General features: G+C 43.3%; 1 protein-coding gene across 4 annotated transcripts in view; it reads right to left on the reverse strand.

The window, feature by feature from the left end:
• CDH23 (cadherin related 23) overlaps positions 1-14,016 on the reverse strand; it is a 520,165-nt gene that overhangs the window by 372,954 nt on the left and 133,195 nt on the right. For all 4 annotated transcript variants that reach the window (XM_048859456.2, XM_075130881.1, XM_048859457.2 and 1 more), the window contains exons 5-6: positions 13,464-13,511; positions 12,798-12,890 (exon numbers count right to left, since the gene is read on the reverse strand). In XM_048859456.2, coding sequence (XP_048715413.2) covers positions 12,798-12,890; positions 13,464-13,511 — 141 coding nt within the window. The remainder of the gene's footprint in view (positions 1-12,797; positions 12,891-13,463; positions 13,512-14,016) is intronic.

Genomic DNA, 14,016 nt, shown 5'->3' on the forward strand with positions numbered 1-14,016 from the left:
CCCTGCAAGACACGTATATCTAGAGTGTGCACTGGGGATGGGGAGGTTTAGTGGGATCCAGCATCTTCCTAGAGGATGCTCTGTTACCTTCATTTCTGGCACAACAGGGAAATTCTGCTGACTGCACTCTTAAAGCTCCCACACAGCAGTACAAGTGGATTCAATGAGCAAGTGCCACAGCTCTGGCAGCTCACAAATATTTCTGCCCTCATCTGGTCTAGTACCTCCTTCCAATGCTTGCTTGCCCCATGGCCCTCTCGCTCTCCAGAATTCAGGGTGCTTTCTGTTTTTGACTCAGCCCTCCAGCCTAGTCAATATATAGTTTTCCCTTCTGGGGTATCAAAGTCCCTCCGGACCAACTGTCTGTATGCCATTCCAGGCAGTCCTCCTTGGCATTTCCTGGTCTGTGCCACTTTCTCAGTGGCTGGTAAAGGATCCCAGGCACACCCGCTACTTCTAGTCCTGGGACCTGATCAGCAGCAACCAAGGTCTAAACAGTCTCAAACCTTTCTGCTTTTTCCCTGGGCTTTTTCTGACTCTGCCTTCCATAGGCTTTCTTCCCCAAACTCCTCTGAGTAAACCCTTCCCACAGAGCTAGGATTCCAGGAATTTTGCTCCCCCTTGGGTTTATTCCTATCCATCTGTCTGTATCAAGACAGTGACTGCAGACTCTCTCCCGACAGCCCCTTTCTGCTGCAAACTTCCTGGTTTTATACAAGGTCAGCCAGCTGTTGCCCATCTGGGCTTCATCATCAATTAACTTCATCAATCAAGCCTGACTCCTCCCCACCCCGCACAGGTGCAGCCTGTAAGGTTAATTGGCCCCTTGTGAACCACCTTAACCCCTTCAGGGTTGGTGTGGGGTGAACACCCCATCACAAGGAACAAGAACTAGTGGCTGATCAACCTAGATTTCTGCATGCAATCCGATTTCTTCCAGCCCTCTCTGGGACTTTCAGTGTGTCAGACTGCATGCTGTATAAATGATTCCGTAACAACCTGTGCCAACATCTCTCTGTGTAAAGTTTATAAAATTCCAAACTGCCCCGCTTTCTAGTATTTATTATATATTATAATAAATTATAATTCAAATTATAACTTTTCCCATGTTTGCATCCCAAAAACATTTCACAGTGACAAAATCTGGCAGGGCTGGCAGTCTCGGCTAAAGAGAGATTTATGACTGAAGTAACCGTGGTGAGGTGCTACCGGTCAGAACTGAACTATTTTTGTAGAGCTCTGAGAGTTCCTAGAACTAAAATAGTGTGAAGAATTGCAGGCCAGGATTAAAAAGTGCTGTCAAAACTAAAGCCTGCATAGAGCATGTCCAGCTAATGCAGTTCCTCATTTCAATGGCCACTGAAAATTCAAACAACATTTTAAAGGCAACAGTGAGGATACATTTTTGGTCAATAATGTTAGCAAGTCACAGAACCTTTGAACCTGGAATTTCTAGTGATATAGGGACTCAGTACGTTATATGACACAACAGAGCTAATGATACAAAAACTCATCAAGTCTCTAGACCACCAAGGATTTGTGCATGGTACAGGGGCTCGTAAAGGGATACAAGCTCTGCCAGTGGGATGGCACTAGTTCTGAAGTCCAAAAATTGTCACCTTCCAGCCCCTGTTCAGTAGCCTTTGTGTAAAATGAACCAAAGGGCTCAGTTTAGTTCCTAGGGGAGAGGTATCCATACCCAACAAGACAACACTGCAACCGCAATCTCAGCAGTAAACCAACAGGCCTCCTCTCTCAGCAGTAGGTCAGGGTTGAAGAACATGCTGTCATGGAGGAAATCAATTTTAAGGCTTTCACTCTGACACTTATTACCAGAACTAAATTCACTCTCCCATAAAGAAAGTGACATGAAAACAGAGAGATTCACGTGCCTGACCAGTGAACAAATGTCTTTCCCTCATCTTTGGGCTTTTAAATCCCTGTGTGATTGAGCAGTGATTATTATTATATTTTAAATAATATGCTAGAGTTGGGTGGATTCTACAAAAAATATTTTCCAATGACAATTTTTTTGAATGTTTAAACTCATTCTCTCAGGCTGTGCTTGCATCCTTCTTTGGTGTTCACTTCCCATGGACATTTGTGCCATTGACTGTTACTGGGATTGGTGTTTGCAGAAAGTGAATTACAAAGTTACAAGATGAGTAACTGAATAAACCAAAGTTTACATTCACATAAGGGAGTATTTGAGCTGGAAGTGCTTGCATACTAATCTGAGAAACAGAGCTATATGATTTCTGACCAATCGTAATTAACCCTCACAGTCTGAATAGTGAATATTCCACAGCACTGTTTGTGATCAATCCAGAAAGTTTTAAAAACCTCCATCAGATAATTTTGCATACTAAGTACATCTAAGGAAATCTTGATCTGCTTACAGGTATCCTGTGAGCGGAGCAGGGCCAGGGGGAGGAGGATAGATTTGCCAGATAAATTGTTCGCTGCCAGTTATTTGTGCAGCTCTAAAACACACACAGAAGCAAAAGAATGGATAGAGAAGAAGGCGGCAAGCAGGGATAAAAACGGAAAAGAGAGAGGAAAACGGCCAGCACTGATTACTGACAGCTCTGGAAGAGTAGCAGGAATATCTGTCCTATCACAGCTTTATCATCTCCTTCAATTTAAAGGTTTTTGATTTAAAGAAAAAAATAATCAAAGGTGGCCTGGAGTGTGTAAGAGAATTACTAATGTGTCTGAACTAGAAGTTCACACTCAGTCCAACTGCTTCATATTCACAGCATCAGGCCTTGTAGCCATTGCAATAGAATTGTATGGGTCTCCAAAGACTCCTGGGCAGGATTGGCTGGGAAACTGATGTAATTACTAACATTATTACCATTAAAACAAAATAATCATTTTAATTACATCTGGGGCTTTGGTTTTTTTGCTCCCCACCCGCTCCTACCACTATCGCATTCCAGGTAAGGCAGTGTGATGACCACCCTTTCCTGCAGCCCCCACTCTGGGCAGCAGCACACCTTTCCACCCAATTTTAAAAGAGAGAGAGAGAGAGAGAGAGAGCTGCTTCAGCAGCATCAGTACATGAAAAATGAAAATGGTAACCCCAGGCTTGTGACGTTTCATTCCCAGAGGCTTTTGCTTGAACAGAAAAAACTGCTGTAAATGGCAAGTGATTGTATCCTCACCACATTCCCAACTAAAATAAGTGGCAATCAAAACCACGGTCAGGGGACACAACACTGACAAGATGGACTGTGGCTGCAGAGGCAGGGCTCTGCTTTGCAGAAACTTCCTTCGGCTATGTTTCTATCTGTAAAAGCAGGCTAGAGTTTTCCTTTTCTTCCAGCCCTGTCTCATACTGGAGTTTGTTCTTATTTATTTGCTTTGAATGAGACAGATACAGTATATGGTTCAAGTCTGCAAAGATGTCTGTACAGTTAAGGCTAGAATACAGACTAGCGAGTTGATAGTGGAAGGACTTGCTGCTTACAATGCAGATACTGGGCTGTTGGGTTTTTTTACTGGAAACCACATATGCATGCAGGATCACACCACATACACACATCCCTTCTTATGCCTGATGCTTTTTAATATGCTAAACTGCTGCAGACAAAAGTCACGGGGCTACAAAGCCAAAGGTGGCAGATTTCTAAATGATGCCACCTCTCTGATGTTTAGAGGAGTTTTCTCATTACCTCCTCACCATACTAACAGGAAGGAAAGGTCAAAGAACCTTAGCCCACAAAATGCCCTTTGGAGTGGATGAGAGATATTTGGATTCTGTAGCCCAGAGGCACTGGCAACTGAATGGCTCAATCCAGCAGTGGAGAAGTTTGGAGATGATTTTATTGGCCTCTGCTCCTCTCTCTCACAGATCAATAGGCAGATGGTTACAGATGCAGTGGAAGCCTCAGTCTTGTGCTGTAAACAAAGCCCTAGTATAAATTAATATGCCCTGTCAAGTTACAGGTACTTCTTTTGGTGTGCCATCTCATGGGTGGTTGAGGTACTAAGTGGCAGTCTGGCACCGAAAGCATGACCGAGAAGACGGTCTTATGCCAGAAGATGTAACCCAATAATACACATTACTCTAAAAATTATCCATTGTGTTAAATATAACAGAATACAGCAGACTCATAGTAGTCTGCAAAAAGATAAAATAATCCACATCTGCCTCCAAGGAACTTAAAATCCTGAAGCAGAAGAAGAACTGAAAGATGCCCGCAGTCAAATCAAAATGGAACGTTGAGAACTGACTGTTGCAATGCTAGTCCCCACCAGTCTCTAGAACAAGGAGGCACCAACCTATAACGTGTAATCTAATGAGCAAGAAATGAATCTGCGGATTTCCTTTTATAAAAACCCATCCTCTTTTCTAAAACCTGTGGAAATAGCTGATTCAAGAAGTTGTTGACAGATGGTTAGTATGCATCTATCAGTAGCTCCTTGGTTCATCAGCTGTTGTCAATCAAGCAAGTTGGCAGACAGAAGGTAAGGCAAGAATGTTGCAGCAGAACATTCTTTGCTGTTGTCACACATGACATCACAATAAACTTATGCATACACACACACGCTCACACACACATACAGAGAGAGAGAGAGAGAGAGAGAGGCTGGTACCATTAGCAACGTTGAGAGACTCGGCCAAAATCTCTAGGAATTTTGATTTGTGGGAGGGGATGGACAAAGGACTGACACCTGCTAAACAACCAGTGGGGCCACTGGACAATCGAGATGCTAACAGAGCACTCAAGGAAGATAAGGCCATTGCGGAGAAACTAAATGAATTCTTTGCATCTGTCTTTCCAGTTGCGGATGTGAGAGAGATTCCCAAACCTGAGCCATTCTTTTTAGGTGACAAATCTGAGGAAATGTCCCAGATTGAGGTGTCATTAGAGGAGGTTTTGTAACAAATTGATAAACTAAACAGTAATAAGTCACCAAGAACAGATAGATGGTATTCACCTAAGAGTTCTGAGGGAACTCAAATGTGAAATTGCAGGGCTACTAACTGTGGTCTGTAACCTATCACTTAAATCAGACTTGTACCAAAATGACTGGAGGATAGCTAATGTGGCACCAACGTTTAAAAAGGGCTTCAGAGGTGACTCCGGCAATTACAGGCTGGTAAGCCTGATTTCAGTACTGGGCAAACTGGTTGAAACTATAGTAAAGAACAAAATTGTCAGACACATAGAGGAACATAATTTGTTGGGGAAGAGTCAATGTAGTTTTTGTAAAGGGAAATCATGCCTCACCAATCTACTAGAATTCTTTGAGGGGGTCAACAGGCACGTGGACAAGGGGGATCCAGTGGATATAGTATATTTAGATTTTCAGAAAGCCTCTGACAAAGTCCCTCACCAAAGGCTCTTAAGCAAAGTAAGCAGTCATGGGATAAGAGGGAAAGTCCTCTCATGGATTGGCAACTGGTTAAAAGATAAGAAACAAAGGGTAGGAATAAATGGTCAGTTTTCAGAATGGAGAGAGGTAACTAGTGGTGTCCCCAAGGGGTCTGTACTGGGCCCAGTCCTAGTCAACATATCATAAATAATCTGGAAAAAGGGGTAAACAGTGAGGTGGCAAAATTTGAAGATGATACAAAACTACTCAAGATAGTTAAGTCCCAGGCAGACTGTGAAGAGCTACAAGAGGATTTCTCAAAACTGGGTGACTGGGCAACAAAATGGCAGATGAAATTCAGTGTTAATAAATGCAAAGAAATGCACATTGGAAAACATAATCCCAACTATACATATAAAATGATGGGGTCTAAATTAGCAGTTACCACTCAAGAAAGAGATCTTGGAGTCATTGTGGATAAGTTCTCTGAAAACATCCACTCAATGTGCAGCAGCAGTCAAAAAAGCAAACAGAATGTTGGGAATCATTAAGAAAGGGATAGGTAATAAGACAGAAAATATTATATTGCCTCTATATAAATCCATGATACACCCACATCTTGACTACTGCATGCAGATGTGGTTGCCCCCATCTCAAAAAGATATAGAATTGGAAAAGAACTGGAATTGGAAAAGGTTCAGAAAAGGGCAACAAAAATGATTATGGGTATGGAACGGCTGCCATATGAGGAGAGATTAATAAGACTGGGACTTTTCAGCTTGGAAAAAAGACGACTAAGTGGGGATATGAAAGAGGTCTATAAAATCATGACTGGTGTGGAGAAAGTAAATAAGGAAGTGTTATTTGCTCCTTCTCATAACACAAGAACTAGGGGTCACCAAATGAAATTAATAGGCAGCAGGTTTAAAACAAACAAAAGAAAGTATTTTTTTCACACAACGCACAGTCAACCTGTGGAACTCTCTGCTAGAGGATGTTGTGAAGGCCAAGACTACAACAGAGTTCAAAAAAGAACTAGATAAATTCATGGAGGATAGGTTCATCAAAGGCTATTAGCTAGGATGGGCAGTGATGATGTCCCTAGCCTCTGTTTGCCAGAAGCAGGGAATGGGCAACAAGGAATGGCTGCTCTGTTCATTTCATCTGGGGCACCTGACACTGGCCACTGTCAGAAGACAGGATACTGGGCTAGATGGGCCTTTGGTCTGACCCAGTATGGCCATTCTTATGTTTTTATGTTAAAGAAGAAGATGGGGAAACTGCTGCTACAGAAGAGAAAATCCCTGTTGGAAAAGTCCTCATGGAAGGTTCAGCCAGAAAGGAAACAGTCAACTGACATTTCTGTCATCCAAACAGGACTGTCAGTTCCCCAGTGATTATAGAGAGCCATGGCACGCTTAGCAAGGTAAGAGTAGTTCAGGACAGTGGGAAATTAAGAGCACTGATTGGCTCTACAGGAAATCAGAATATAGGCCAATGCCTTCTGCTAAGGGCTACCAGACCTACTGTGGTTTAACCATGCTCCCCACTGAACCAGTTAGCTCACCAGCTACAGATGTTATGCATGGAACCTGCAGGACCGAAGACTTAATCCTGTTGATTATGAATACATATGGAGTTAATAGCCACAAAATCTGAGTGTGCAGAACCACACTATTTTATAAAGTCAGAGGCTCCCATCATGAATGTGATAAATAACCCAGTAAATGGGGAGGCACCTGCCCCTGAAAGTTACGTATATGCAGACTGAACTGGAGAGGCTTTGATGTACCTACAGGAAATATTCTGTGTCTAGCCTTGTACCATACCTAGACCAGACTCTAGAAATAAGTGTTGGTTCTGTTCTGTCTTTGTTAGCTTGTTTTACATAGAATCATTATACCATGTCAGGCTGGCTGACCAGACTTATTTTCCTACATGTTATGTACAATGAAGAGATAGATGGCTAGCTTACATTTAAAGATACACAAGAGTTTTCAGATCCAGGAACTTCCACTATTCCCCACCAGAGTCTGGACAATCCCAAAGCTTGGCTAGATCTCACGCATGAAACTGGGTTTCTGGCATTTACTGATGCTCCACGTCTATTTCCAGACAACACAGAATAGGCAGAGGAAGATCTCAGCATTATACATTTTTTATTTAAAATCCAAATTCTGGGAAAAGTGGAAACAGAAATACAGAGAGGGGGGAAGGAAGAGATTATGAAACTTCTCTAAAGTGAGTGCACAATTGGTTGAAAGACCATACTCAAAGAGTAGTTATCAATGGTTCACTGGGATGATGCATCTAATGGGATCCCACAGGGGTCAGTCCTGGGGCAGGTGGTACTATTCAATATTTTCATTAATGACTTGGATAATGGAGTGGAGAGAATGCTTATAAAATTTGCCCATGACACCAAGTGGGAGGGGTTGCAAGCACTTTGGAGGACAAGGTTAGAATTCGAAATGATCTTGATAAATTGGATACTTGGTCTGAATTCAACAAGATGAAATTCAATAAAAACAAGTAAAAAGTACTACACTTAGGAAGGAAAACTAATGCACAACTACAAAAAGGAAATAACTGATTGGTAGTAGTATTGCTGAAAAGGATCTGGGGGTTATACAGGATCACAAACTTAATATGAATCAATAATGTGACACAGCTGCGAAAAAGGCTCATATCATTCTGGGGTGTATTAACAAGAGTGTTGTACGTAAAATACAGACGGTAACTGTCCTGCTCTACTTAGCACTAGTGAGATCTCATCTGGAGTACTGTGTCCGACTCTAGGAGCCACAATTATTGGACAAATTGGAGAGAGACCAGAGGAGAGCAGCAAACATGATAAAAAGTTTAGAAAACCTGAGCTATGAGGAAAGGTTAAAAAACTGCACATGTTTAGTCTTGAAAAAAGACGATGGAAGGGGGACCTGATAACAGTCTTCAAATATGGTCAGAGCTGTTAAAAAACTACAATGATCAGTTGTTCTCCATGACCACTGAAGGTTGGACAAGAAGTAAGGGGCTTAATCTGCAGCAAGGAAGATTTAGGTTAGATATTAGGACAGACTTTCCAACTATAAGGGTAGCTAAGCTCTGAAATAGGCTTCATGGGGAGGTTGCGGAACCCCTGTCACTGGAGATTTTTATGAACAAGCTGGACAAGCACCTAACAGGGATAGTCTAGGTTTATTTGGTCCTGCCTCAATACAATGGGCTGGCGTTGATGACTTCTCAAGGTCCCTTCCAGCCCTATGATTCTCTGTAGTAGGGGCAAGGAGAACACAGTGAAAAAATGCATCTTAGAGAACAAACCCTGAAGGTCAGTGTGGCATGCACGTGGGTGCCTAACTAATGTACTACCAAAGCACTGCGGGGCACAGACATGGGCAAACACGTTTTAGCAAATTGGAAAACCATAAAAGTCTATTATAGCAAATCAAACAGCAGTCAGCATGACAGCCATTAGCCTGAAATGAATACATGGGAACTTAATGAGGTCTGTCAAGGCCAGCTTGGTGAATTAAGTTGCCAATTCTAGCTGGATTCCCCTTTCTTTACAGACTTGAAAGCATCCGTGCTGCCTCATTAGAGTTTGACAAGTGAATTGCAGGCCCTTTTGCCCAGATAAAATGGATAATTGCACTGGAACAGCATAGTTAGGGGTTGGGGGAGAGACCCCCCTCCTTCCACAAACACACACACCTGCTCTGCTATTACAAACAGGTGACTGTGTTGTAATTAAGACATGACAGGCACTGAAGACCACCAGGTCACAGGCACTGTACCGAAGCATAAGGCAAAGAGGCGTGATTGCCGGTCCAATAATCAGAGCAACACATGGAGCTTAATGTTAAGGGGTGCATTTGCTTCCCCACTAATTCCACTCACACATTCCCTCACTCACATGCACTCACAAACTGCACTACATGGCTCATGCCCAAATAATTTACATTCTTGAAACAAATGGGCTTTCTAAGGCACTGGTATACCTATTCAGAAGCAGTACTTTTAAAGGGTGTTTTTTTCATATTCCATTTATTTATGCACATTATTTTTGAATTCTCTATTGCCATACAATGGTAGTAGGCTTAAATAGCTCTTCCTCTGCTGCTCCATCTCTTAGCTAGGACTACTGCTACCAAGATGTTCATTTATCTCAAAATAAATACAGGAATAGATCCAGGGAAAACCCTCAATATCTATGAAGTGTGCCATTAGCTAATCTAGGGGAAATCGCATTCGCATTTGTTAGCCCAGTCTTCCTCCCCAACTTCCCAGTCCCATTTGTACATTGTGTCTGTTTACGTCTGGTCTTAAACTTGGATCATAAGCTCTTTAGGGCAGGGCTCGTCTCTGACTAGTAGTAACCTCACTGTTTATCAAAAGCATTATCACAGAGAGGAGTTTGCTAATACCCTCCACAGCTGTGTCCCATAGCAACTATGTGTCCACATTCCTTGGAACTACCGTTGTTTCAGTGGAACATTGGGCACTTCAAAGCAATGTACCTTGCATGAAGCAAAGCCACCTTTTTGTGCCAGGGGCCTGATTTTCCAAGGTGAACAGAACTCACACCTCCCTGTGAAGTCAATGGCAGCTCTAGGTACTAAGCACCCGGTGATTGTAGCAGCACACAGCTAATCAACACACTCAACTGTCTCCTTTAAAAAGGAGAAGGCATCATCTCTCTTGCTTGTTCTATTCTGGCCAGTAGGTGGGCATGCGACTCCTCCCCCCAGGATTCCCACATGAACAGGGATGAACTGACAGGCTTCAGAAAATGTAAAGTGATACTGTGGTGGGAAGAAGGACATGTTCTTGCCAACCCAAAGTTACTACAAAATGAAAACACCCTCAACAAAAAAGTGTAAGCTTGAAGCCAGACTGTGACTTCCCAGGGCCACCAGAACCTGTAGTATAATAAGCTAGAAATGACTCCACCAGCAATGTTACGGAGGAAAAGAGAAAAACAATAGCAATGACTTTTCTAGCGTACTGATAACTTTAGAAGGCCCTATTGGATCCAAAGAAGCACACCCTCCCTTTTTCTCAGTACTTTACCACACATTAAAAAGGCACCATGGAAATATTATCTCCTGATAGAAGAACAGAAGTGCTTTCAGGACACTGGCTGGATGATGAGTATGTGGCTCATTACCTTTGATCCATGTCCTTGCTTAAAGATCATGGACAGAGATTACAAATTGGCACATGAACACACTTAATTACATTAGGTCAATTTCCAAAAAAGCATGAGCTCTGAAAACTAAGTTTCAGTGTTGGTTTGTTGTGAGTAACATGATGCTAACTACAACCAAAACCAGCAAGATGGGCTGAAAGACACCTCACTACAGAGCAGGTGGCTCATATCCAGAAGAGGACAGCAAAGAAAGAGTGTGACAGATTATTTTTTTGTCTCTTCCAGCACTGCTGCCACAATGCCTTTTTCCCAACCAAGTTTAACGTTCACATCCATTCCTGAACCTTGGCCCTCCTTCCTCCCCATACTTGATACCAGTAAGTTAAATCTCTAGCCTTCCATATATCTGAATTTATGATCTGAGTTCTCAAGATGGAGGTGACAAGGGAGAGGAGAAATGGCATGGTTGCTCCAATTATATAAATATAGAAGCTTAATCTAGCATCAATTCCAGATGGGTACAGAAATGTAGTTTCCATTCATTTCTCCATGACCAGGAGGGAGCCCTCTTTCTAATACACATCATAAAATATTTTAACAGGTTTTATGGGGTGACGTTGGGATGGAGAAGGAGGAGGGAACCTTCTCTTCTAGTCTTACCTGTGTTCCAGGGGGAAGTACATTGCTTCTGTAGATCGGGAAATAGTTTGAAAAGAGAAGGAGAGCAATAGAAAACAAGGGTCTGTGTGTTCAAGGATTTAGGTGAAGTCACCTAAAAGCCAATTTCCTCCTTTCCCATATCCTAGAGTGGCTTTGTGGAGACAGGACATGAAGTTCTCACACGGATTGCCAGTACACTTCGCAGACCTACGAAAATACCCTCCCCTTCAGACATATCACCGTACAGAGGATCTGCAGGATGGAGATCCAGTCACTCCTCATTCATTTCAAGAGGTCTGGGCATAAAAAGGGAGCAGCGAATGGGTTATACAACTATTGCTGACTTTTTTTTTTAAGTTTACACTTAATAAGGAAAAGAAATGCCTCTGACACACTGTCATTCTCAAAGAGGTGTTTCAGATTATTTGCTTCACATAGAAGCAGACAAAGCAAATGGGAGACAAATTCCAGGCCAATTTATCATGAACAGCCTACTGAAGGAAACTCACCCACACAGGAGAGGGACAGTGAAAGATCCAAACTCCAGCACAGCATGGAGCCTGCAGCCAGCATATTAACCAACCATTTGTAATCCAATAATTTGTACTTCTCAATTATCAAAGACTGCTCAGTTTCACATACACTGATGAACTCCCTTATCTGCACACAGAAGCATGCTTCAGGAATAACAAGAGCCTGCCCGGGGTCAGACAGGGAGAGGGCTCCCCTAGTCTGGGAATAGCAGGGCCCAGAATCAGACAGGGAGAAGGCTCCATCAGTCATTTCTCCATTTCAAAACTGTTAATCATTTGATTAAGACTAGTACCAGCCATGGTGCAGCTTGTCGGTCTCCATCCTCTCCCTCACTAAAGACTGGCTGCTCGGCTGTACCCAACAACCCTGAAATCAACCTGAAATCTCCAGAGTGAGAAGTTCCTTGACCATGCTACTTGACTGAGTTGACACAACTTTACACAAGTTTAGCGACACATATAGGAGCTATCGTCTTCCCAGCAGTCAGCATGGCCAAGCCACCCCGGAAGGAGCACGACAGTCTTCTCCCAGGGAAAAGAATCTCATCACTACAGAGAGGTCTACAAGGAGACCAAATAGCTGAGAGGGCAGAGCCATTCAGGCAGAGCATTCCCAGAGTTTGCCACTAATCTAAAAAGGCTTGAGGGAACATTTACTTCTACACAAAATAGCCTCCATGGAGACGCCGCTTCCTTTGTTCCCAAAAGAAAGCAGAAGCAAAAAACAGATTCCTATTTTGGGCTGCTTTCAATCTTCACTCTCTCCCAAAGCTTGCTCCTGAGTTAAAGCCCCATATGGAGTGTGTGTTACATTTCTTTGAGCTCACAGCCCACTCCTCCACCTGCCTTTTCCCAACAGATATACTCTGCCTATGGAGCGTTATCACTCCGCTACTACCCATTGGAACAAATGGCCTAGACTTTCAGGGATTTCATCCTTCACTGAACCCCAACGACAGGACAGGTGGAAAAGACCAAACACCCCAGAGGGCCACTACCATCACTATAGAGCTGGATAGAGAGCTCTGCTCTTTTTACAATTAACTGAAACAAATGGGCAAGCTCTGCCCAGAAGAAGAAAAAGTATCCAGGAAAAAGGTCTCTCCAGAGGAAATCCAGGCTCCTACCTCTGCAATGCGAACACTGTAGGGCTGATTGTGAAACCTTGGAGCATTGTCATTCACATCTCCCACTTGGATATTCACCGTCCCCTTGATCACCTGTGGCCAGAAGAATAAAAACATACAGCTGGCATTAGGCCACTGGGTACATTCTTCATTTTCAAAGGATTTCAGAGAAGGGACAGATGCAGAATTGAAGATCCAGGCAGGAAGAGACTAAAATTTCAGCAGCTGTCACTCCCCAAGAGCCACAGCTACTGTACATCATTCTCTTTAGAGCCCCAACAGCCAGAGGTCCGATGGGATTTACAATACCCCCTGCTGGTAGATGCTGGGACTAAAGTACTTCTCCATTCCCCAGTAACCAGTGCAGCCACTCCACTCTTTACAGCTCCCCTTCTAAGAGATGGTAGCATTGTAGCTGCAAGATCTCCTGAGCCAGTGCTTCTCCACTACTCCCTGCAGCTCCACAGCTTTTATATAATGGTAAAAAGACTTGCATCTGCATTTCTACATCATGACCTACAGTGCTCTCCTGTTCACTCTCTAATGCCCCTTTCAGGGAGAGGCTGGGATTGCAGTGGCTGTGAACTCCTCAACAGCCGGTGCTCTCCCAGTCCCACTCCATGCTTCTCTGGTCTCAGATCATGAAATGAAAAAAGTCATACTTACCCCCTGGCTGTCACTGACAGAAAATTCAACTGTGAATTCTGACTTAGTCTGAAATGAAAAGAGAAGAAAAACATATAATTAGAGGTACTGTAGCGTTTATCTGTGGATGGCAGGCTTTGAACTTTAGCCGAGTATTATTACATGCAAAATACTGCCGTGGCCTTGAAGAGAAAAGGGAGGGGTCCCAAGCCCACTTACATACACTGTATATGAGTACAATTGCTCAGAAATATTAACCACATAGGACTCCTGTACATTATCTGCACACACGAGGCAGCTCTTCCCGTGTCAATAGGTGGCAGGTACTGAAGCAGCCAGCTTGCCAACTGGCAGCCGAGTACTCTAACCAGAGGCGGGTACTTCACAAAAGCCATACAGATCAAAGGAATCTGCTGTTTGACCTCCTTCGTTGTGCCCACCCCCTCCAGCATATGATATGACCCTGGCAACAAAGGCTGTTTGCAATGGCAGTGAGGATGAGTAAGTGAGGGGGACACAGACCTCCTCTAGGACAGGGGTTCCCAGGCTATAGCACATGGACCACTAGTGGTCT

The sequence above is a fragment of the Caretta caretta genome, chromosome 7 (assembly GCF_965140235.1).
Source record: "Caretta caretta isolate rCarCar2 chromosome 7, rCarCar1.hap1, whole genome shotgun sequence".
In the NCBI taxonomy this organism is placed as follows: Eukaryota; Metazoa; Chordata; order Testudines; family Cheloniidae; genus Caretta; species Caretta caretta.